We start from the raw sequence: 22689 nt of genomic DNA on the forward strand, positions 1-22689 counted from the left end.
TTGGTGGACCTAGGAATGTAACTTTGACCTTTCCATTTGCAACCTTTCTTAGAACATAATGAGCATTGAAAGCAAATGGTCTTGAGTGCTTAGGCAAGGGAGTTGGTGGTTTGGCTTTGCAGTTGTGGGCAAAATGACCTTCATTTCCACACTCAAAGCATTTGATAGGCTTGTGAGTCTGCTTTGGCTTGTATTGAGTGGTAGCTTTCTTTTGCACAAAAGCATTGTATCCAATACCACTCTTGTTGTTTTTCATGACAGTGTTCATAAGCAGCTCATTTTGGAGGTATTGACCCTTGTTGAACTTTTGCACACTTGTTGCAAGATGTTCATTTTCACTCTTTAGTTTCTTGACCTCATTTTTAAGCCTTTCATTATCCACTGCCAACTCATTGTTGAAATCATTGTTCTCAATAGCAACCTTTCCTCTAGTAGTTGCATCAGTCAAGTATTTCTTCAATTTTTGGTTGTCTAAAGTCAAGACTTCAACTTTTTTAGTCAATTCAGCATGTAGACTAGTTTGCTCTCCTTGACTCAAATCATCACATGAGGTTGCTACATCAATCTTAACAACAGGGTTAATAGCCTCATGTGTTTTGCAAGATAAAAGTTCATTTTCAACAAGAAGATTATCATGATCAAATTTAATCTGAGTATAGTCTTCCTTGATTTTTACTAGTCTATCTTGCAACTCCCTATTAGCTTCATTTAATTTGTCACATTTATCCTTAGCATCTTTTAGGGAGGTTGTGAGCTCATTTACAGTTGATGACATAGTTTTGTTTTCTTCTTTCATTTCATCACTAGCTTTCATAACTATGTCATATTTGGCATTTAAAGATTCATTTTCATTTTTCAACCTATCACATTTAGCTTTTGACTTTCTAATGATTTGAGTATATTCTTTAAGCAAGTCAGCTAGCTCATCATATGAAGGTGAAGCAAATTCCTCATCACTATCACTATCATCAGTAATATCAATATCATTTTGTACCTTTCGTTCACCTCTAGCCATGAGGCATAGGTGAGAAGTCGATGATGGCGATGGTGGTGGTGAAGAGAAGTCCCCGGCGATGGCGGCAACTTTTTCATCATTCTCTTCTTCACTCGAAGAAGATCCACTTGATGACTCAATGTCAGTGAGCCAGTCACCAACAATATATGCCTTTCCATTTTTCTTCTTGTGGAACCTCTTTTGCTTCCCATCCTTCCTCTTGAAGAATTTCTTTTCCTTCTTTTCATCATCGTTGTCATCTTATTTATTGCCCTTGAACTTGTTCTTCTTGGGCTTGTTACATTGATGAGCAAGATGACCGAGCTCTCCACTGTTGTAGCAATCCATCTTAGAAATGGGCTTTCTTTTGTTGGAAAAGAATTTCTTCTTTCTTGAATCAAATTTGATGCCTTCTCTGTTGAGCTTCTTCAACATCTTGGTGGTCTTCCTTACCATCAAGGCAATGTTAGCATCAAGGTCATCATCACTTGAGGATTCTTCCTCAACTTGTATTTTTGCTTTTCCTTTTCTTTCTTGATTTGCTTTGAGAGCCAAATCCTTTCTTTTGGAAGATGATTCATCTTTGTTGTTGATGTGCATGTACATCTCATGAGCATTGATCTTTCCCAAAATCTGTTTAGGTGTGGTAACTGAAAGATCCATTTGATGTAGCACAGTGACAATGTGTTCATATTTGTCTATTGGGAGGACACTGAGAATCTTCCTCACAACATCCGGTTGTGAGATTTGAGTAAGCCCCAATCCATTTACTTCCTCTACAACAATATTGAGACGTGAGTACATAGCATTGGCATTTTCATTAGCAAGCATTTCAAAAGAATTTAACTTTCTCATAGCAATGTGATATCTCTCCTCACGCTCACTTCTAGTTCCTTCATGTAGAGCACAAATATCCATCCACAAATCATGAGCATTTTTATGATTTCTTACTCTATTGAACACATCTTTGCAAAGGCCTCTAAAAAGGGTGTTTTTGGCCTTGGCATTCCATTTTTCATAATTAAACTCATCACCTACAAGATTTGTGCAATCTCTAGGTTCGGGGAATCCTTGTGTGGCGGCTTTATAGACACCAATGTCTATAGCCTCTAAATACGCTTCCATACGAATTTTCCAATAAGGAAAATCGTCACCATCAAAAATGGGAGGAGGTCCATCCCCACCGGACATCGTAACTCTTAGCGGTTAAGCTAATCTAAGAGCAACAAGGCTCTGATACCAATTGAAAGGATCACGATGCCCAAGAGGGGGGTGAATTGGGCTTTTCTAAAAATCAACACTTATTAAAACCTAAGCAAGAGCCCAACTTCACCCCAACAACTAGCACTAAGATAATAATACTAGAAATACAACAATGCTAAGACAATACTTCAAATACTTGCTAAACAAATACACAATGTAAAGTGCTCAAATTAAGTGCGGAATGTAAAGCAAGGTTTAGAAGACTCCTCCAATTTTTTCTCGAGGTATCGAAGAGTCGGTACTCTCCACTAGTCCTCGTTGGAGCACCCGCGCAAGGGTATCGCTCCCCCTTGGTCCTCGCAAGAACCAAGTGCTCACTACGAGATGATCCTTTGCCACTCCGGCGTGGTGGATCCCTCGAGACCGCTTACAAACTTGAGTCAGGTCACCAACAAGATCTTCACGGTGATCACCGAGCTCCCAACGCCACCAAGCCATTTAGGTGATGCCGATCACCAAGAGTAACAAGCCGTAGACTTTCGCTTGACCAAGAGAAGCCTAATGCAAGTGGTGTGTGCTCTAGGTGGCTCTCGCTAGCGCTAATGAGGAACAAATGCGGGATTAAGATTCTCTAATCTCCTCACTAGGCTTTTGGTGCTTGCAATGCTCTAGCAATGTGCTGGAATAAATGTGGGGTGCAAGACATTGAATATGGTGGGTGGAGGGGTATAAATAGCCCTCACCCACCAACTAGCCGTTACAGGCATTTCACTGCGCACTAGCGCACCGGACAGTCCGGTGCGCCACCGGTGCGCCAACGGTCGTTTCCAACGGCTAGTTCTGACAGTTAGCCGTTGGACTCATGGCACACCGGACAGTGAACAGTCACTGTCCGGTGCACACCGGACAGTCCGGTGCACTGTCCGGTGCACTGTCCGGTGTGCCACTATAATTCACTTCTGAAACAGGCGCGCTCGGGTTTTGCTGCCCGGGGAGGCCTTCCCCTGGGCCAGCCTGGCCCACCTGGCAGATGGTGCACCGGACAGTCCGGTGCACACCGGACAGTCCGGTGCCCCAGGGCCAGAAACCCTACCTCTTGTTTTTCAGCTGATTTTCAAATCGGTTTTCGTTCTAACTTGTGGGTGAGTTCTAGAATGACACCTAGCACTGTATGTGAGTGTGATTGTGCACCAACACTACACTAGAACTCTATTGGCCAAACTACTCATCGACAACCCCTCTTTATAGTACGGCTAAAAGAGAATAAAAGACCTAACTAAATCACGAGTGTCCACATCTCCTTGACACTCGGACTCCGTAGTCCTTCACCTTTTGTTTCGTTGTTTTAGCCGTCGCTTCGAGTTCTTATCTCCGGGATTGTTTTCACCGTTGTAGTACTTCTACCTGTAATGCGACCTAACTTACCATTTGTTTCTGCAAAACACACGTTAGTCACATATAACATTACGTTGTCATTAATCACTAAAACCAACCAGGGGCCTAGATGCTTTCACCTTTGTCATTTGGCAAAGGCCTTGAAAACTTGAGGAAGAAAACACTTTTGTGAACTGAGGCTAAAATCTGAAGTGGCTACTGAAATTATGAGATTACTTGATGAAGCTCAGGAACATATTGAAAGGGAAATGTGCCCTTGGGCCATTTCTAAGTATTTTTGTGATTGAGTGCCAACACAAGTGCTTAAATGTGAATCTATACCAATGGATGGACAAAGTGCAAATCAAGAGTAAAGGTATGTTTCTAAGCCTTAGTACATTGTTTTGAAGACTAATGTATTGTGTCTAAGTGCTTGGAACAGGAGAAATCGAGTCAGAGAAAAGTTGGCTGTGTACAGCCAAAAGGCTGTTCGGTCTGGAGCACCGGACTGTCCGGTGGTGCACCGGACAGTGTCCGGTGCGCCAGGCTGACTCGGCATGAAGTGTCCGCTCTCGGGAATTTGCCGACGGCGTACGGCTAAAATTCACCGGACTGTCCGGTGTGCACCGGACTGTCCGGTGTGCACCGGACTGTCCGGTGAGCCAACTGTCGGCCGGGCCAACGGTCGGCCGCGTAATCTGCGCGCGACACGTGGTCGGGCCAACGGTCGGAAGGGAGCACCGGACTGTCCGGTGTGCACCGGACATGTCCGGTGCACCAACGGCTCCCAGATCTGCAACGGTCGACTGTGCCGTTTAAGGAAAGAAATCGGGCACCGGACAGTGTCCGGTGTGCACCGGACTGTCCGGTGCACCAGTCGACAGAAGGCAAGATCAGCCTTCCAGTTTTGCTCTCAACGGCTCCTAGCTGCCTTGGGGCTATAAAAGGGACCCCTAGGCGCATGGAGGAGAACACCAAGCATTCCTACAACATTCCTAAGCACCAAGACATCGATTCCACGCATTTGGTTCATTGTGATAGCATCTAGAGCTCTTGTTGAGTTGTGAACTCATTGAGTTGTGTTGCGAGCTCGTGTTGCGACTTGTGTGCGTGCTGTTGCTCTGATTTTGAGTCTTGTGTGCGTTGCTAGTTCCTCCCTTACTCCATATTTCTTTGTGAATCTCAAGTGTAAGGGCGAGAGGCTCCAAGTTGTGGAGATTCCTCGCAAACGGGATATTGAAAGGCAAAGCAAAACACCGTGGTATTCAAGTTGGTCTTTGGACCGCTTGAGAGGGGTTGATTGCAACCCTCGTCCGTTGGGACGCCACAACGTGGAGTAGGCAAGCGTTGGTCTTGGCCGAACCACGGGATAAACCACTGTGTCATCTCTGTGTTTGATCTCTTGTGGTATTGTGTTTTGTTGAGACTCCTCTCTAGCCACTTGGCAATTATTGTGCTAACGATTAACCAAGTTTTTGTGGCTTAAGTTTTCAAGTTTCGCAGGATCACCTATTCACCCCCCTCTAGGTGCTCTCAATTGGTATCAGAGCCGTTCTCTTCAAGAAGGGACTAATCGCCCGAAGAGATGGATCCTAAGGGGAAGGGAATCGTGATCAACGACAAGGAGAAGGAGTCCTTCGTCAACGAGCCGAAGGATGACAAGCCTACTGACTTAGGCTCGGGCCACAAGCGCAAAGATGGGAAGAAGAAGAAGAAGACAAGGCGCATCAAGGAGATCGTCTACTACGACAGCGACGAATCCTCTTCTTCCCAAAAGGACGACGACAACGACTACAGGAAGACGGTCAATTCGAACTTTTCATTTGATTACTCTCGTATTCCACATAGTTCGAATTCGCATTTGCTTTCCATTCCTCTTGGCAAACCTCCACACTTCGATGGGGAGGACTACGGATTTTGGAGTCACAAAATGCGTAGTCACTTATTCTCTCTCCATCCAAGCATATGGGAGATTGTAGAGAATGGAATGAAATTTGATAGCTCGGATAGCCCTATACTTATAAATGAACAAATCCATAGAAATGCACAAGCTACTACTGTTCTATTAGCATCTTTGTGCAGGGAAGAGTACAATAAGGTGAGCGGCTTGGACAACGCCAAGCAGATATGGGACACCCTCAAGATCTCTCACGAGGGGAACGACATCACCATGCTCACTAAAATGGAGTTGGTGGAGGGAGAGCTTGGACGATTCGCAATGATAAGGGGAGAGGAGCCGACCCAAACTTACAACCGGCTCAAGACCCTTATCAACAAAATAAGGAGCTACGGAAGCACGCGATGGACGGACCACGACGTCGTCCGCCTAATGCTAAGGTCCTTTACCGTTCTTGATCCTCATCTTGTAAACAATATTCGTGAGAATCCCAGGTACAAGATGATGACGCCCGAGGAAGTACTCGGAAAATTCGTAAGCGGGCGGATGATGATCAAGGAGGCAAGATACGTCGACGACGCTCTAAACGGTCCAATCAATGAGCCTCAACCTCTTGCTCTCAAGGCAACAAGAAGCAAGGAGATGCTACCTTGCAAGGTGGCACAAATTGAGGCGGTCGGACTTAATGATGACGAGATGGCTCTCATCATCAAGAGATTCAAGACGGCGCTAAAAGGCCGCAAGGGGCAGCCAAGCAAGACCAAGACAAAAGGGAAGCGCTCATGCTTCAAATGCGGTAAGCTTGGTCATTTTATTGCTAACTGTCCCGACAATGATAGTGATCAGGATCAAGGGAACAAGAGGGAGAAGAAGAAGAAACACTATAAGAAGGCAAAGGGCGAGGCGCATCTAGGCAAGGAGTGGGACTCGGACTGCTCCTCCTCCGACTCCGACAATGAAGGACTCGCCACCACCGCCTTCAACAAGTCATCCCTCTTCCCAAACGAGCATCACACATGCCTTATGGCAAGGGAGAAGAAGGTGAGTACTCGAGACTCCACTTACGCTTCTTCTAGTGATAATAAATCTAGTGATGATGATGACATAGACTATTCATGCTTATTCAAGGGCTTAGATAGATCTAAGATAAATAAGATAAATGAACTCATTGATGCCTTGAATGATAAGAATAGGCTATTAGAAAAACAAGAGGACCTTTTATATGAAGAACATGATAAAGTTGTAGAAGCACAAAAATCACTTGCTTTAGAGATTAAGAGAAATGAAATGCTTTCTTGTGAGTTGTCTACATGTCATGAAACCATTTCTACTTTAAAAAGTGTTAACAATGATTTAAATGCTAAATTAGAAGTAGCAAATAAATCTAATTCTTGTGTAGAACATGTTGTAATTTGTACTAGGTGTAAAGATTTTGACATTGATGCTTGTAGTGAACACCTAGTTTCAATTTCCAAGCTTAATGATGAATTGGCTAGTCTTAATACTCAACTTAAGACTAGCAAGAATGATTTCGATAAGCTAAAATTTGCAAGGGATGCCTGCACGATTGGTAGACACCCCTCAATTAAGGATGGACTTGGCTTCAAGAGGGAAGCCAAGAACTTAACAAGCCATAAGGCTCCCATCTCCGCCAAGGAGAAAGGGAAGGCCCCTATGGCAAGTAGTACTAAAAGGAATCATGCTTTTATGTATCATGATAGGAGACAAACTAGAAATGCTTATAGGAATTATAATGCTTATGATGATTTTGACTCTCATGCCATGTTTGCCTCTAGTTCTTCCTATATGCATGGTAGAAATATGTATAGGAGAAATGCTATTCATCATGTGCCTAGAAAGAATATTATTCATGCTCCTAGGAAAGTAGTGAATGAACCTTCTACAATTTATTGGGCTTTAAATGCTTCCTTTGCTATTTGTAGAAAGGATAGGAAAATAGTTGCTAGAAAGTTAGGGGCAAAATGCAAGGGAGACAAAACTTGCATTTGGGTCCCTAAGGATATTTGCACTAACCTTGTAGGACCCAACATGAGTTGGGTACCTAAGTCCCAAGCCTAAATTTGCCTTGCAGGTTTATGCATCCGGGGGTTCAAGCTGGATTATCGACAGCGGATGCACAAACCATATGACAGGGGAGAAGAAGATGTTCACCTCCTACGTCAAGAATAAGGATTCCCAAGATTCAATTATATTCGGTGATGGGAATCAAGGCAAGGTAAAAGGGTTAGGTAAAATTGCAATTTCTAATGAGCACTCTATCTCTAACGTGTTTTTAGTAGAGTCTCTTGGATATAATTTGCTATCAGTTAGTCAATTATGCAATATGGGATATAACTGTCTATTTACAAATGTAGATGTGTCTGTCTTTAGAAGAAGTGATGGTTCACTAGCTTTTAAGGGTGTATTAGACGGCAAACTTTATTTAGTTGATTTTGCAAAGGAAGAGGCCGGTCTAGATGCATGCTTAATAGCTAAGACTAGCATGGGCTGGCTGTGGCATCGCCGCTTAGCACATGTGGGGATGAAGAACCTTCACAAGCTTCTAAAGGGAGAACACGTGATAGGTTTAACTAACGTGCAATTCGAAAAAGATAGACCTTGTGCAGCATGTCAAGCAGGTAAACAGGTGGGAGGAGCACATCACAGCAAGAATGTGATGACCACATCAAGGCCCCTGGAGCTGCTACATATGGACCTTTTCGGACCCGTCGCCTATCTAAGCATAGGAGGAAGTAAGTATGGTTTAGTTATTATTGATGATTTTTCCCGCTTCACTTGGGTGTTCTTTTTGCAGGATAAGTCTGAAACCCAAGGGACCCTCAAGCGCTTCCTCAGGAGAGCTCAAAATGAGTTTGAGCTCAAGGTGAAGAAGATAAGGAGCGACAACGGGTCCGAGTTCAAGAACCTTCAAGTGGAGGAGTTCCTTGAGGAGGAAGGGATCAAGCACGAGTTCTCCGCTCCCTACACACCACAGCAAAATGGTGTGGTAGAGAGGAAGAACAGGACGCTAATCGATATGGCAAGGACGATGCTTGGAGAATTCAAGACCCCCGAGCGTTTTTGGTCGGAAGCTGTGAACACGGCTTGCCACGCCATCAACAGGGTCTACCTTCATCGCCTTCTCAAGAAGACGTCGTATGAGCTTCTAACCGGTAACAAACCCAATGTATCTTACTTTCGTGTATTTGGGAGCAAGTGCTACATTCTAGTAAAGAAGGGTAGAAATTCTAAGTTTGCTCCCAAAGCTGTAGAAGGGTTTTTGTTAGGTTATGACTCAAATACAAAGGCGTATAGAGTCTTCAACAAATCATCGGGTTTGGTTGAAGTCTCTAGCGACGTTGTATTTGATGAGACTAATGGCTCTCCAAGAGAGCAAGTTGTTGATTGTGATGATGTAGATGAAGAAGATGTTCCGACGGCCGCTATACGAACCATGGCAATTGGAGAAGTGCGGCCACAGGAACAAGATGAACGAGATCAACCTTCTTCCTCAACTATGGTGCATCCCCCAACTCAAGACGATGAACAGGTTCATCAACAGGAGGCGTGTGATCAAGGGGGAGCACAAGATGATCATGTGATGGAGGAAGAAGCGGAACCGGCACCTCCAACTCAAGTTCGAGCGATGATTCAAAGGGATCATCCCCTCGACCAAATTCTGGGTGACATTAGCAAGGGAGTAACTACTCGGTCTCGATTAGTTAATTTTTGTGAACATTACTCCTTTGTCTCTTCTATTGAGCCTTTCAGGGTAGAAGAGGCCTTGCTAGATCCGGACTGGGTATTGGCCATGCAGGAGGAACTCAATAACTTCAAGCGCAATGAAGTTTGGACACTGGTGCCTCGTCCCAAGCAAAATGTTGTGGGAACCAAGTGGGTGTTCCGCAACAAACAAGACGAGCACGGAGTGGTGACGAGGAACAAGGCTCGACTTGTGGCAAAAGGTTATGCCCAAGTCGCAGGTTTGGACTTTGAGGAGACTTTTGCTCCTGTGGCTAGGCTAGAGTCCATTCGTATCTTGCTAGCATATGCTGCTCACCATTCTTTCAGGTTGTTCCAAATGGATGTGAAGAGCGCTTTCCTAAACGGGCCAATCAAGGAGGAGGTGTATGTGGAGCAACCCCCTGGCTTCGAAGATGAACGGTACCCCGACCACGTGTGTAAGCTCTCTAAGGCGCTCTATGGACTTAAGCAAGCCCCAAGAGCATGGTATGAATGCCTTAGAGATTTCTTAATTGCTAATGCTTTCAAGGTTGGAAAAGCTGATCCAACTCTTTTCACTAAGACATGTGATGGTGATTTGTTTGTGTGCCAAATTTATGTCGATGACATAATATTTGGCTCTACTAATAAAAAGTCTTGTGAAGAGTTTAGTAGGGTGATGACGCAGAAATTCGAGATGTCAATGATGGGCGAGTTGAACTACTTCCTTGGGTTCCAAGTGAAGCAACTCAAGGATGGCACCTTCATCTCTCAAACGAAGTACACGCAAGACTTGCTGAAGCGGTTTGGGATAAAGGATGCCAAGCCCGCAAAGACTCCGATGGGGACCGATGGACACACTGACCTCAACAAAGGAGGTAAGTCCGTTGATCAAAAGGCATACTGGTCAATGATAGGGTCACTACTTTACTTATGTGCTAGTAGACCGGATATTATGCTTAGCGTATGCATGTGTGCTAGATTTCAATCCGATCCTAAGGAGTGTCACTTAGTGGCGGTGAAGCGAATCCTTAGATATTTAGTTGCTACGCCTTGCTTCGGGCTCTGGTATCCTAAGGGGTCTACCTTTGACTTAATTGGATATTCAGATTCCGACTATGCTGGATGTAAGGTCGATAGGAAGAGTACATCGGGGACGTGCCAATTCTTAGGAAGGTCCCTGGTGTCATGGAATTCTAAGAAACAAACTTCCGTTGCCCTATCCACCGCTGAGGCCGAGTATGTTGCCGCAGGACAGTGTTGCGCGCAACTACTTTGGATGAGGCAAACCCTCAGGGACTTTGGCTACAATCTGAGCAAAATCCCACTCCTATGTGATAATGAGAGTGCCATCCGCATGGCGGAAAATCCTGTTGAACACAGCCGCACAAAGCACATTGACATCCGGCATCACTTTTTGAGAGACCACCAGCAAAAGGGAGATATCGAAGTGTTTCATGTTAGCACCGAGAACCAGCTAGCCGATATCTTTACCAAGCCTCTAGATGAGAAGACCTTTTGCAGGTTGCGTAGTGAGCTAAATGTCTTAGATTCGCGGAACTTGGATTGAATTGTAGCATACATGTGTTTACACCCTTGATCATGTTCATTCTGCATTTTGTTGCTTAGTTATGGTGCTCAAGTTGTACAAACACCCCTTGGACCTCACAAGTCCGTTGCAAAGTGATGCACATGTTTAGGGGGAGATGTGTTACAACTTGACCCTTTGAGACTAACCATGTGCTTGAGTTGATGCTTTAGTCTCAAAGAAGGATTGAAAGGGAAAAGGTGGACTTGGACCATGAAAGACTTCAACTGCACTCCGATGAGAGGGTAACTAATTCCAAGTTCATCTCATGAACTCTTATTGCCATTTGCTCTTAATTGAAGATTTTGGTGAGGCAATGGGGTTATAGGGCCAAGTTTGATCCCATTTTGGTGCTTGATGCCAAAGGGGGAGAAAATAAAAAGGCCAAAGCAATAAATGGATCAGCTACCACTTGAGAAATTTTGAAAATAGTAAAATAGAGCTTTTTGTTTTGTCAAAACTCTTGCATTGTCTCTATTATCAAAAGTTGGCCTCTTGTGGGGAGAAGTGTTGATAGGGGGAGTTTTTGAAATCTTTGATCAACCTCTTTGGAATACCTCTCTTTATGCTTCAACATGTGTGTTTGACTTAGAGATAGAGATTTGAGTTTTATTTGCAAAAACAAACCAAGTGGTGGCAAAGGAGGATCCATATATGCCAAAATTGAATCAAAATAAATTTGAGTTTTATTTGAAGTGATATTGCACTTATTCTAGTTGCTTTATGTTGTGTTGGCATAAATCACCAAAAAGGGGGAGATTGAAAGGGAAATGTGCCCTTGGGCCATTTCTAAGTATTTTTGTGATTGAGTGCCAACACAAGTGCTTAAATGTGAATCTATACCAATGGATGGACAAAGTGCAAATCAAGAGTAAAGGTATGTTTCTAAGCCTTAGTACATTGTTTTGAAAACTAATGTATTGTGTCTAAGTGCTTGGAACAGGAGAAATCGAGTCAGAGAAAAGATGGCTGTGTACAGCCAAAAGGCTGTTCGGTCTGGAGCACCGGACTGTCCGGTGGTGCACCGGACAGTGTCCGGTGCGCCAGGCTGACTCAGCATGAAGTGTCCGCTCTCGGGAATTTGCCGACGGCGTACGGCTAAAATTCACCGGACTGTCCGGTGTGCACCGGACTGTCCGGTGAGCCAACTGTCGGCCGGGCCAACGGTCGGCCGCGGAATCTGCGCGCGACACGTCGCCGGGCCAACGGTCGGAAGGGAGCACCGGACTGTCCGGTGTGCACCGGACATGTCCGGTGCACCAACGGCTCCCAGATCTGCAACGGTCGACTGCGCCGTTTAAGGAAAGAAATCGGGCACCGGACAGTGTCCGGTGTGCACCGGACTGTCCGGTGCACTAGTCGACAGAAGGCAAGATCAGCCTTCCAGTTTTGCTCTCAACGGCTCCTAGCTGCCTTGGGGCTATAAAAGGGACCCCTAGGCGCATGGAGGAGAACACCAAGCATTCCTACAACATTCCTAAGCACCAAGACATCGATTCCACGCATTTGGTTCATTGTGATAGCATCTAGAGCTCTTGTTGAGTTGTGAACTCATTGAGTTGTGTTGCGAGCTCGTGTTGCGACTTGTGTGCGTGCTGTTGCTCTGATTTTGAGTCTTGTGTGCGTTGCTAGTTCCTCCCTTACTCCATATTTCTTTGTGAATATCAAGTGTAAGGGCGAGAGGCTCCAAGTTGTGGAGATTCCTCGCAAACGGGATATTGAAAGGCAAAGCAAAACACCGTGGTATTCAAGTTGGTCTTTGGACCGCTTGAGAGGGGTTGATTGCAACCCTCGTCCGTTGGGACGCCACAACGTGGAGTAGGCAAGCGTTGGTCTTGGCCGAACCACGGGATAAACCACTGTGTCATCTCTGTGTTTGATCTCTTGTGGTATTGTGTTTTGTTGAGACTCCTCTCTAGCCACTTGGCAATTATTGTGCTAACGATTAACCAAGTTTTTGTGGCTTAAGTTTTCAAGTTTCGCAGGATCACCTATTCACCCCCCCTCTAGGTGCTCTCACATAGATAGTTGTCCACTCCTGAATTGGCACTACACAAAAAAGGAAAGGGAAGGATACTGACTTTCTCAGCCTTGAGGAAAATAAAAATTCACGAGAGATCATGTTTGCTTTGGCTTAAAGAAGGAGATGCAAACACTAAACTTTTTCACGTCGAAGCAAATGCAAGAAGGAAAAACTTCATCCGCTCCTTGGAAAATGAGGGGACAGTGGCTACTGCACATGAGGACAAGGCATGCCTTCTTAGACAATTCTATTGCAATTTATTTGGCCATTACAGATAAAGGGATATTGCCCTAAACTGGGAGGAACTTGGGATTGTTTCACATGACCTAAATTCCTTAGAATATGTGTTTTCTCTCTATACTTCTCTCCCCCAACAAGCGATGTCGGCAGTGAAAACCACCATTTTGTAGGCGAGATCCGCTCGAAATACGTTGTTTCTCGCTCGCGAAGCAACAAGTTTTGGTAGATCCGCACCTAGTTGAGCTACTGGATCCATGCGAATCTCGTCGAATCTTGCCACCATCCCGACGAAACCTGTTGTGTTAGCACCAGTAAATGTTGTTATTTGGCAGGATCCTTAAATTGGTTGCCCTAATCGACATGAAGAGGCTTTATTTTGTGTTATATGCCTTTGATAGGACTGTTTAATAAATGTTTGTTATATTAGTGAGACATGTATGGTTAAAAAGCTAGTTAGTTGTTAGTTCATGTTAGTATTACAATTATTATATGACCAAGAAAGTTGTTAGTTAGTGTGTTAGTGAACTAGTTGTTAGTTGTTATATGACATAGGTAGCTCTTGTTATTTTATAGTGTTTATTTTACATACAGTTGTTAGTTGTATTCCATAATTATTTGCATTGTTGTAGCATCTATTTGATAGTGAGCAGCATATATTCCTTACTAGTATATTATCATATATGGTACTGGTATTCTTTACTAGTGGATAGTTGTTAGTTGGTATTTAGTAAATGCTTATTATCTATTTGATGATGAGGAAGAAGAGTTTGACACTGAAGAAAGCAGTAGTGAAGATGATGGTGGCAACGATTTCCATGGAGACGATGGAGATGACAGTGATGGTAGCCACGAGGATGGTGGAGGTGATGTCGGAGCATATGATGTCGGGGGTATCCATGCTGGAACATATGACGCTGGAGCATATGGTGCTGGAGTAGCCATTATGGAACATATAACGCTAGAGCATATGGTGTTGGAGCATATGGTGTTGGGGGTAGCCATGCCTCCCGAGATTCAAGGTATGGAGCACCTCATTCACAACGACGTCATTTGGTTTGTGGGCCTGTTGATGATGGTAGTCATAGCTCAGCCAACACGAGTTACAATTATCTGTCTTGACGTGACCAACACTTATATGGTGCATGGGCACCACCACCTGGTCCAATATCACCATCGGTCATGTATGGGTATGGACAATCACCTCCTCCACCCGCATATGTTATCTTGTACCCAATCCAACATATAGACAACCATTTTATGGTGTCACAAACTTGGATCCATATGCTTCTACTACATTCCAAGTGTGTTATTTTTCCTTCATCATTAAATATTTATTTGTTGTTCATATTATCTGACTAATTTTATTTTAAAACTGTACATGAATATGAATATGTACATAGAATGTGACCATACCCAGATGCTTCAAACATGTCTAAATATTATGACTCCGGTTGAATATGTGGATACATTATCATTCACCTAGTGTGAATAATTGTGTTCTAAAAAAACTTTATATGTACTTGTATGACACAATTGTAACCTTTGATTGATGTGTGTTGCACTCAAATTGCGTTTTTCTATTTGCATATGTATGTTTTGTGTATTTTTGGGCATCAAATTATTTGTGAATATTTAATTATTCATTGTGCGGCGTGATTTGAATAATTTGTAAATATATCCTGTCGATTTTTCTCCGTGAATAAGCAGCGAAACTCGCTCGAGAAATGGTGAAACCCATCGAGAAATAGCGAATTTCGGTAGATTCAAATTTGAAAACTAAATCGAGCGAGAAATTCGAAATCCAGGCAAAATTCGGTAAAATCCCGTTTTCGTGCTGGTTATAAAACGGGAAGGTTAACCCTGGTGTGGACATAACCATTCCTAATCGCAGCTTGATTGTTGTTGTTGTTGAGGCAATAGACAGTTCGGTCATGTAGTTTGTTCTTTTAATTATATTAGTCGGTTACATAAGATTGTCTTCTAAACTCGTCAGAAAATTTAGGCACAATTTTTTTAGCACTTTGCCATGACCCATGATCCCCTCCCCTAGCATTAATTTGTTTGCAGAAAGATGAGATGTGCGCGCTGTACTAGTTGGGTACACATGGAAGCGCGCGCCACTGTGACTGTGAGTCTCAGGACGGACGATGATCACTCTCCATTAATTCAATAGGGACCATGGTTTGCTTTGTCTTGTCTCTAACGAATGCATCCACGGAAGGACGGACCAACCACTTGCATTCGACAGCATGCGCATGCGATCTCGTCGGGTACTGAAGTAGCGTCCACGCCTCCTGCCCCCGCAATCACTTCCACCTCCCTGCTCTGCTTTGCTGTTTGCATCGCATCGCGTCGCCTTTGCTGAATCCCAGCGACGGACGGGCCGCCACGGGCACTGTACGGTGCCGACGAGCATTGCTTGCTGCTGCCTCGGCCGGCATGGCGATGGCGGCGCCGGTGGAGGTCGGCACGCAGGGCACGGTGGGCTCGCTGGTGCTCCGGGAGGTCGAGCACTTCCGGAGGATGGAGGTCGCCGGCGGCCACGGCAAGAAGAGCAGCAAGGTCGTTGCAGCCGGCGGCGCCAGCCCCCGGAGCAACGGCGGCAAGAAGCCCAGGCCGAAGAAGGGCGCCGCAGTAGTAGGCAATGCGTCGTCCTTCTTGCCGAGGATGTGCTCGTCGGCGGAGGTCGCGGAGGATCCCGCCGGCAGCGGCCGGAGGGAGCGGCCGTCCAGGGTCCGGTACCGGCCTCTCGGCGACGACGGGGACGGGGACGCCCTGCCTCAGCAGGACTAGCTGGTCACACTCACAGGGCAGGGCCGGGCATGCAGGAGGATCGATATTATGCAGTGTCAGATCAGATTCAGATCCGGAGAGATCTGTGCCAATAGGGTACTGGATGGATGATGTCTTGCCATTTTTTTCATCCGTTTCTTTTGCTTCCGCTTGTTCAGTGATGTTTAGGAGTGGTAGATGTATGACGACTGTGGTTTGACTCGTATCCAATAATAATAATAATATCTATTTTGCTAGCAACATTGAACATTGACACAGAATTGCAGCTTCACAATCTGCTTACTTCGAATGTGTTGTTCCATCTGCATCCTCTACTGCCGTTCTCGAATATTTATCGTCCACTAATTTATTTTTAAACTAAAACGTAATAAATAAAAAACAAATATTCCATTAACCAACCCTGCATTTGGACAATGTGATTTCTTGCTTCGTTTTTTTTTTAAACAAGCCACGTCGGCTCTCCGTAACCATATTAAAATGGTCTATTGGATCACATATACCTCTTGGTCAAACTTCTAAACTTTACAACTCTTGTACCAAAAAAAATCTTCGTCAAAACGTTGAAGTCACGTGTTTTCGCCTTGAAAGTCGTATAAGTATATTCGAAACAAACAATAACTGAGCAAAGTATAAACAAGAGACAATAAACTTTAGGGCTGGAAACGAGCCGAGCTCTCGGCTCGGCTCGCCCATTCCACGAGCTGGTGAAAGAGGCTCGACCTTGGCTCGTGAGCCGGCTCGGCTCGGCTCGCGAGCCATATTTTAGTACTTTTCGTTGCATTATTTGATGAATTAACATTATATAAATTTGAAATATAAAATCATCATTCTATATTATGAGTAAATTAAATTATAACTTGTAATATATTCATCATCAAAGACTAAAAAATAAGCTATTACCCATAAAATTATCTAATATTCATTATTATTCCATAAATTGACTATTTTTGCAAGGCTCGCGAGCCGGCTCGCGAGCTGGAACGAGCCAGCTCGGCTCGCTGCAAAAACGAGCCCGAAGAAGAGGCTCGCGAGCCGCTCCGAGCTCGAGCCGGCTCGCGAGCCTCGAGCTAATTTTCCAGCTCGATGTTAGCCTAAACCCCCGCGCACTGTGAACGTGAATGTCGATAAGTCGATTGCTGCATCCTGAAACCATACTAAACTCAGGTTTCGATCGAGTTTTTCTCTCGACAGGAAATGCGATGTTAGCCTACCTCATGCAAGAACTGCTAAATCCTGAATGAACTAAACTCAACACACACACAAGTGACAGGTTCACATCAGAACGAGATGCAGACCTAGTAACCTAGTACCTCCCCCCAAATCCGTTCCTTTCCTACTAGTCTTGCTGCATTCCTGCTACAACATTCAGCCCTAAACCAAGAATCAATTGAACAACCGCCGCGCGCGCCACAGTTTCTTGACTACTCGCAAGCACAAAACAACAAGGAAAATAAAAACGGTGTATATCTATCTATCTACACGGGCAGGCAGACGGGCTACATGACTCACTCGGTAGAGAGCTCGAACAGCATCGTATGGCTGTACCTCTCACCGGGGCCAAACACGACCGAGGGAAAATTCGGCTGGTTAACAGCGTTGGGGAAACCCTGCGTCTCGAGGCAGAGGCCAGCGTGCTTCCCATAGACCGCGCCTCCTTTGCCCACGACGCCACCAAGAGAATTTCCGGTGTAGAACTGCACGCCAGGCGCGTCGGCCCAGATGTCCAGGGCCCTCGAGCTGGACGGGTCCACGACGTGCGCCACATGCCGCAGGCCTGACCTCACTTCGCCGGAGTCGAGCATGTAGTTGTGATCGTAACCGCCGGGGACCCGGTCGATCCTGCTTCCGATCCTGGTCCCGGTCAGAAAATCGAAGGGGGTGCCAGTCACTGGCATGAGCTCGCCTGTAGGTATTGAGGTCTGGTCTACCGGGGTTATCTGAGAGCCCCAGATCTGGACCGAGTGCGAGAGCACGTCTCCTGAGCTGTGGCCTGCCAGGTTCCAGTAGGTGTGCTGTGCTAGGCTGATGGGTGTGGCCTTGTTCAGTGGTATAGCTTCCATCTCAAGCTTCAGTGTCGCGCTTGGGAGAAGCGAGTATCTCGCAGTGACAGAAACATCACCTGGGTAACCTGGTTTTTTTTTCCCTCACAGCGTTAATATTCATTGAATTAAGGCATGCGTACAGTTATTTTTTCATGGAAGGTAGTTGTTGCAGTACCTTCCTCTCCATCTTTACTGTAATACTTGAAGGTGATTGAGGGCTTGTCCCCTTTGTTATACTCGGCAACTTCCCATATAGTTTTGTCAAACCCTTTAAACCCACCTGGATATGGTATTGCCCAGATTAGTTGATGGAACAGAAGCACAAATAGTTGAAGTGATGTACATCTCTTTTTTTTCTATGTGCAAACACGCATCTGTATTGGATGCTAGGTGTTCCTAATACAAATAGATATACCAAATTAAGAGACTTGGTAATAACATACATCAACTGACTATAGTTCAGTAGATACTGATTTGGCTTACCATGAAGAGTGTTAGGTGGGTTGTTGATACTCAGATTGTACTGCACCCCATTTAGAGTGAACTTTCCATCCTTGATTCTATTTGCAACTCGACCAACAATGCAGCCAAAGTAAGGTGAGGTTCCATTCTGATCAAAGAGACTCCAACTGTTAGCACCAAAGCAATTCTTGATCGCTGAGATACACGTAAATCACAATTTACAAACTGCAGATAAACAACAGCCACAGTTGTGAAGCTAATCCCTGAAGGAAAGAATGCACATTAAGGTGTAAGGGCAAACGGAAAAGGAATGCAAACCTAAATTAAGAAGAAATCCACTTCGCACCCCCTATGATTTCGTGAAAATCGAAGTAATACCTGAACTACGAAAGTGGATAACCTACCACCTATGGCTGATTTTGAAGGCCATTTTGAAGTTTAGGGGATCCAAAGGAGTTCTGCAGAATAACAGTGCCAGCCGACAAAGAATATCAGTTCTCCAGATAGTTTTCATTTCTGAAACCGTACTTTCATTTTTTTTTCTCAACAAAGTAAGAGGGTGTACCCAGCACTAGAAACTACCACATTAGGTGGACTCCAGGCCTATAGGGAAAGGAATTCCTAGGCAACCTTGTCTTTGCTTATTTTGCAAGGAGGCTGATTCAAACCCAGGACCTTGACTCCTTGAGGACATAAGTGGAGGCAACCATTGTGCCCAGCCCACCCTTGATAAACCTTTTCAACAAAGTACTTGATGAAAGAAAGGAACTACCCCTTCTATTCCATAATAGTTCAATTTGGCCTTGTCCTCAGTCCAACTTTGACCAAGTCTTTAGAAAAGAGCATTAAAGTCTACAAGTTCAAATAAGAGCCTATTCCCTTTGTGCCACTAAAAATTATAGGACTTCCGAATTCCTTCAAAGCCATCCAAATTCTCCATTTCCCCTCACTGCCATCATTTGGAATTTGTTTCCATCAATGCCATTTCGTCAGTTTCTGTTAAAATTTGTGTGACTGACATAGCTGAACCCACACGTTGACATTAAGCTCCGTCTAACTTTGATGTCAAATATACCCCTTAGGCTATCACCAGCAACTCTCCTATCTCATCCCCTATCATGTCTCCTATTTCAAACTTCACTCCGTAAACAGTGTTTCTACAGTGCAAAACAGCCCACCCACGTTACCTCTCTAATGTGTCCCCTGTTATCTTGGCCATCCCTGTTCTCCCGATCCCATCCCCATCAAGCGAGCGAAACCTTAAATCAGGGCAGACAGCATCATGCCTGCGGCGGGTCGATGGTGGCTTGGAGCTTGGCAGTGGGTCGGCAAAGGCGGCTGAGGGTGGACTACAAATGGCCTGTTTGGTTCAGCTTTTTTCTGACCAGCTTTTCTGAGAATCTGGCTATGGAGAGAATCTGGCTGTGTAGAGAATCTGAGTATCATTAGGATTACGTGCGGAGGAAGATAAAGGTGTCCATAGGACTCAGGATCTAGAAAGTGACGGATTCCTACTATTGCAACGACTCAACCGATTATGTGTTTGTGTTGATTTTGAATGGTTTTTACCCAAACGAATTTTATAGAAGCTGACTGAAAAGCTGAGCGTTTGGCAGTCCGCAGCAGCTTTTGGTGGCCAGAAGCTCCAAAAGGCTGAAACAAACAGGGGCAAAGGTGGCTGGGCGAACCGATGTGGGCGAGTGGCTGGTCAGCCCTGCTGCTTGGCGACCACAGCAGCAGACAAGCTGCCCCACGACTGGGCGGACAGCTACACAACCCCGCTGGCGGACAGCTACACAACCCCACTGCCCCGCGACTGGTTTAGGGTTAGTTAGAGTTAGAGATAAAATAAGATATGGTAGTAGTATTAGACTGGATCTATTTCTTACGAGTCAAGTATAAACTCCATATATAAGGAAAGAAGATGTATCAATTAAAGGCAAGCAAGAAACAATCAATGTAGTCCCTCTCTTGTGTTCGACTGTTCGTTCTTCTCATCTTTGATCTAGACCTCATCTCCAACAAAGCTGACTCCACCGAGCCATCTTTCCTGTGGTGTTTATCCCATCATTGGCACGCCAGCCATGACATGCTGATGGAACTGAATTCTAAAGTTTGACTAACTCATGTCCAAAAGGTAAGCATTTGTAAACCAGATGGGGTAGGTCTAACTTCTAAGGTGGTTCAGTAGTAGAAAAGGACGTCAACCAAACTTTAGAATTCAGTTCCATCAGCAAACATACCAATTCCTGGTTCCTATCAAGCAATGAAAAAGCATTTACTTCTAAATGCTGACTCTTGGCTAGCTGTGCCAGCTGGCCACCATAATGCAGTTTGGCAAAATGTGATTCAAGCTGAAAAAAAGATGCAATTTGTGGCAGAGGCACACAGCCACAATCTTCCAGCTGTTGTTTCTAAAGTAAGTGCTGGAACACCGATTCATGCTGCCATTAGCATGAAGTTACACTCGTATACAGGAAGGAAAGATTTTAAAAACAGGAAAATATGCAAGACAATTTAACAGTTCACCAAAATAAAAACTCATGCTGAAAGCTACAGTATGAACAATACTGAAACAAATTAAGTGTTGGACTGAGTATTGGATTTATTTCAATGTTATTTCAAATTAAATGCTATGACCTAGAACCATATAAGAAATGTAACAGATGGCACTGGAGTTCAGATCCTTGGAGTTGGAGGTAAAACTTGTCAATACTCAATAGCAGAATGATGTCGGAGGCAAAATCAATAAACTGTTATGCAGTATTAGCGCTGTAACTTATAAGCAACACCCAGGAGAAACTAAATCAAATGAGGCTTCATATTTTAAGTTTACTTTTACACTTCACACTTTTGAGTGCTCAATGTAGTTTGGCATGGCAGCACAGTCGTTGAAGTCTTGACGCATATTGGACCAAACAATGGATGCTCCAAGTTACCAAGAAAAGATGAGAGTAATGCCTGAATGTGTGTTTACTCCGTTACCAACGGTACAACCAAATGTTTTAGTATAATTAATTGAACACAAGAGATATTAAAAAACAGAGCTTACATATACAAGGTTTAATACTGTTATTACTGGTAGATAGCATCATAATACTGTAGTTAATAACAGTATTCTAGGTTTCTATGGATCAGTAAATTTGGCTGCACTTTCGCAGGAAAAAAATATTTAAAAAATACTACCTCATCTTCTAGTACTATAATACGGAGTATTACAGAACTCAAGCTATGATAACTGAGTAACCTACGGGCCAAAAAATGGGATCCTAGCACACATGCAGAGGCATTTACACAAGCTAACAAAAAAATATGCAGCGCTGGGATGCACAAGTTGACTTTCAAAAGTCGGAAAACAACAAAATATCTCCCTTCGGACTCCTCACTCGACTCCCGCAGAGATCTCCAAGAAATGTGCCAGTGCGCTAATTAATGGTTCCAAATGAAACCGCATGCATCAAGAACTCACCAGGTACGGATCCAGCGAGTCGAATCCGAGCACCACATCAGCGAGAACCCCTGGGAGGAAGACGAGCCGAGCATCGTGAAACAGAAGAGTCAGAGCCGCTGTAGAGCACAAGCAAACAGAAGGCAGGTACCAAAGAGAACCCGCACCGTTCTTGTCCGGGACGAGGAACGAGGTGACGGCGGCGCCGACATTGGTGAGGCGGACCCGGACACTCCCGCCGTCTAAATCAAAGAGCTCCGGCGCAGGCGGCGGCGGCGGTGGCGCGGGCTTCGGGAGGATCAGCGGCCTGGGAGAGGCCAATCGGAGGCGGAGCAGCGGCGTGGGGGCGGAGAAGATGGTGACGGAGGCAAGCAGGTAGACGGCGGCGAGGAGGATGAGGAAGAAGGGCGGGGTGGCGCGGAGCACCCTGCTGGCCGCGGGGACCGCGGGGTGAATGTGATTGTGAATCTGGGAGTGGAGATCCCGGAACCTGTTGGACGGGAGATGGTGGAGGAGCGGGTGCGGCTGCGGCTGCGGCTGCGGGCGGGTCGGGGTGCGAGGAGCCCGAGGGGAGAGCGAGTGGTGGTGATGGTGAACTCCCACCAGCTGCTCCATTTCCTCCGGCGGCCTGCTGCCTGATTTCCCGGGGTTTTAGTTCAGCTCTGGCGCAGCAGCATCTCCAGTGGCGAGGTCAGAGGTGGGCGCCGCGCCAAGGGGACACGACGCACGACTCTAGCGTCGCTCAGTCGGGTTGTACCCGATCATCAAAAGGAGACAAGGGATGGGTTTATACTTCGGTCATATTTGATTATTTGTACACTGCTCATGTATGTCAACTGTCTGTGTACGGCGTTTATGATTTTCTAGTTTTGTTAAATGTTCTTAAGCATATGGAAGTATCC

At 45.1% G+C, this 22689-nt stretch overlaps 2 protein-coding genes across 2 annotated transcripts; one reads left to right on the plus strand and one right to left on the minus strand.

Moving 5' to 3' along the window:
• Window positions 1-15046: 15046 nt before the first annotated feature.
• On the plus strand, window positions 15047-16090 carry LOC103626087 (uncharacterized). The gene has a single exon (XM_008646468.4). It carries the CDS (start codon window positions 15482-15484, stop codon window positions 15833-15835), a length of 354 nt encoding a protein of 117 aa, XP_008644690.1. The 5' UTR covers window positions 15047-15481; the 3' UTR covers window positions 15836-16090.
• An 855-nt stretch (window positions 16091-16945) lies between these two features.
• LOC100383851 (uncharacterized) lies at window positions 16946-22538 on the minus strand. Its single transcript, NM_001176481.2, has 5 exons — window positions 21955-22538; window positions 21809-21858; window positions 18361-18487; window positions 18053-18157; window positions 16946-17963 (listed from the first exon to the last, which is right to left on the minus strand). The coding sequence occupies exons 1-5, from the start codon at window positions 22400-22402 to the stop codon at window positions 17341-17343; spliced, it is 1353 nt and encodes a 450-aa protein (NP_001169952.2). The 5' UTR covers window positions 22403-22538; the 3' UTR covers window positions 16946-17340.
• Between the last annotated feature and the right edge of the window lie 151 nt (window positions 22539-22689).

The sequence above is a fragment of the Zea mays genome, chromosome 5 (assembly GCF_902167145.1).
Source record: "Zea mays cultivar B73 chromosome 5, Zm-B73-REFERENCE-NAM-5.0, whole genome shotgun sequence".
NCBI lineage: Eukaryota > Viridiplantae > Streptophyta > Magnoliopsida > Poales > Poaceae > Zea > Zea mays.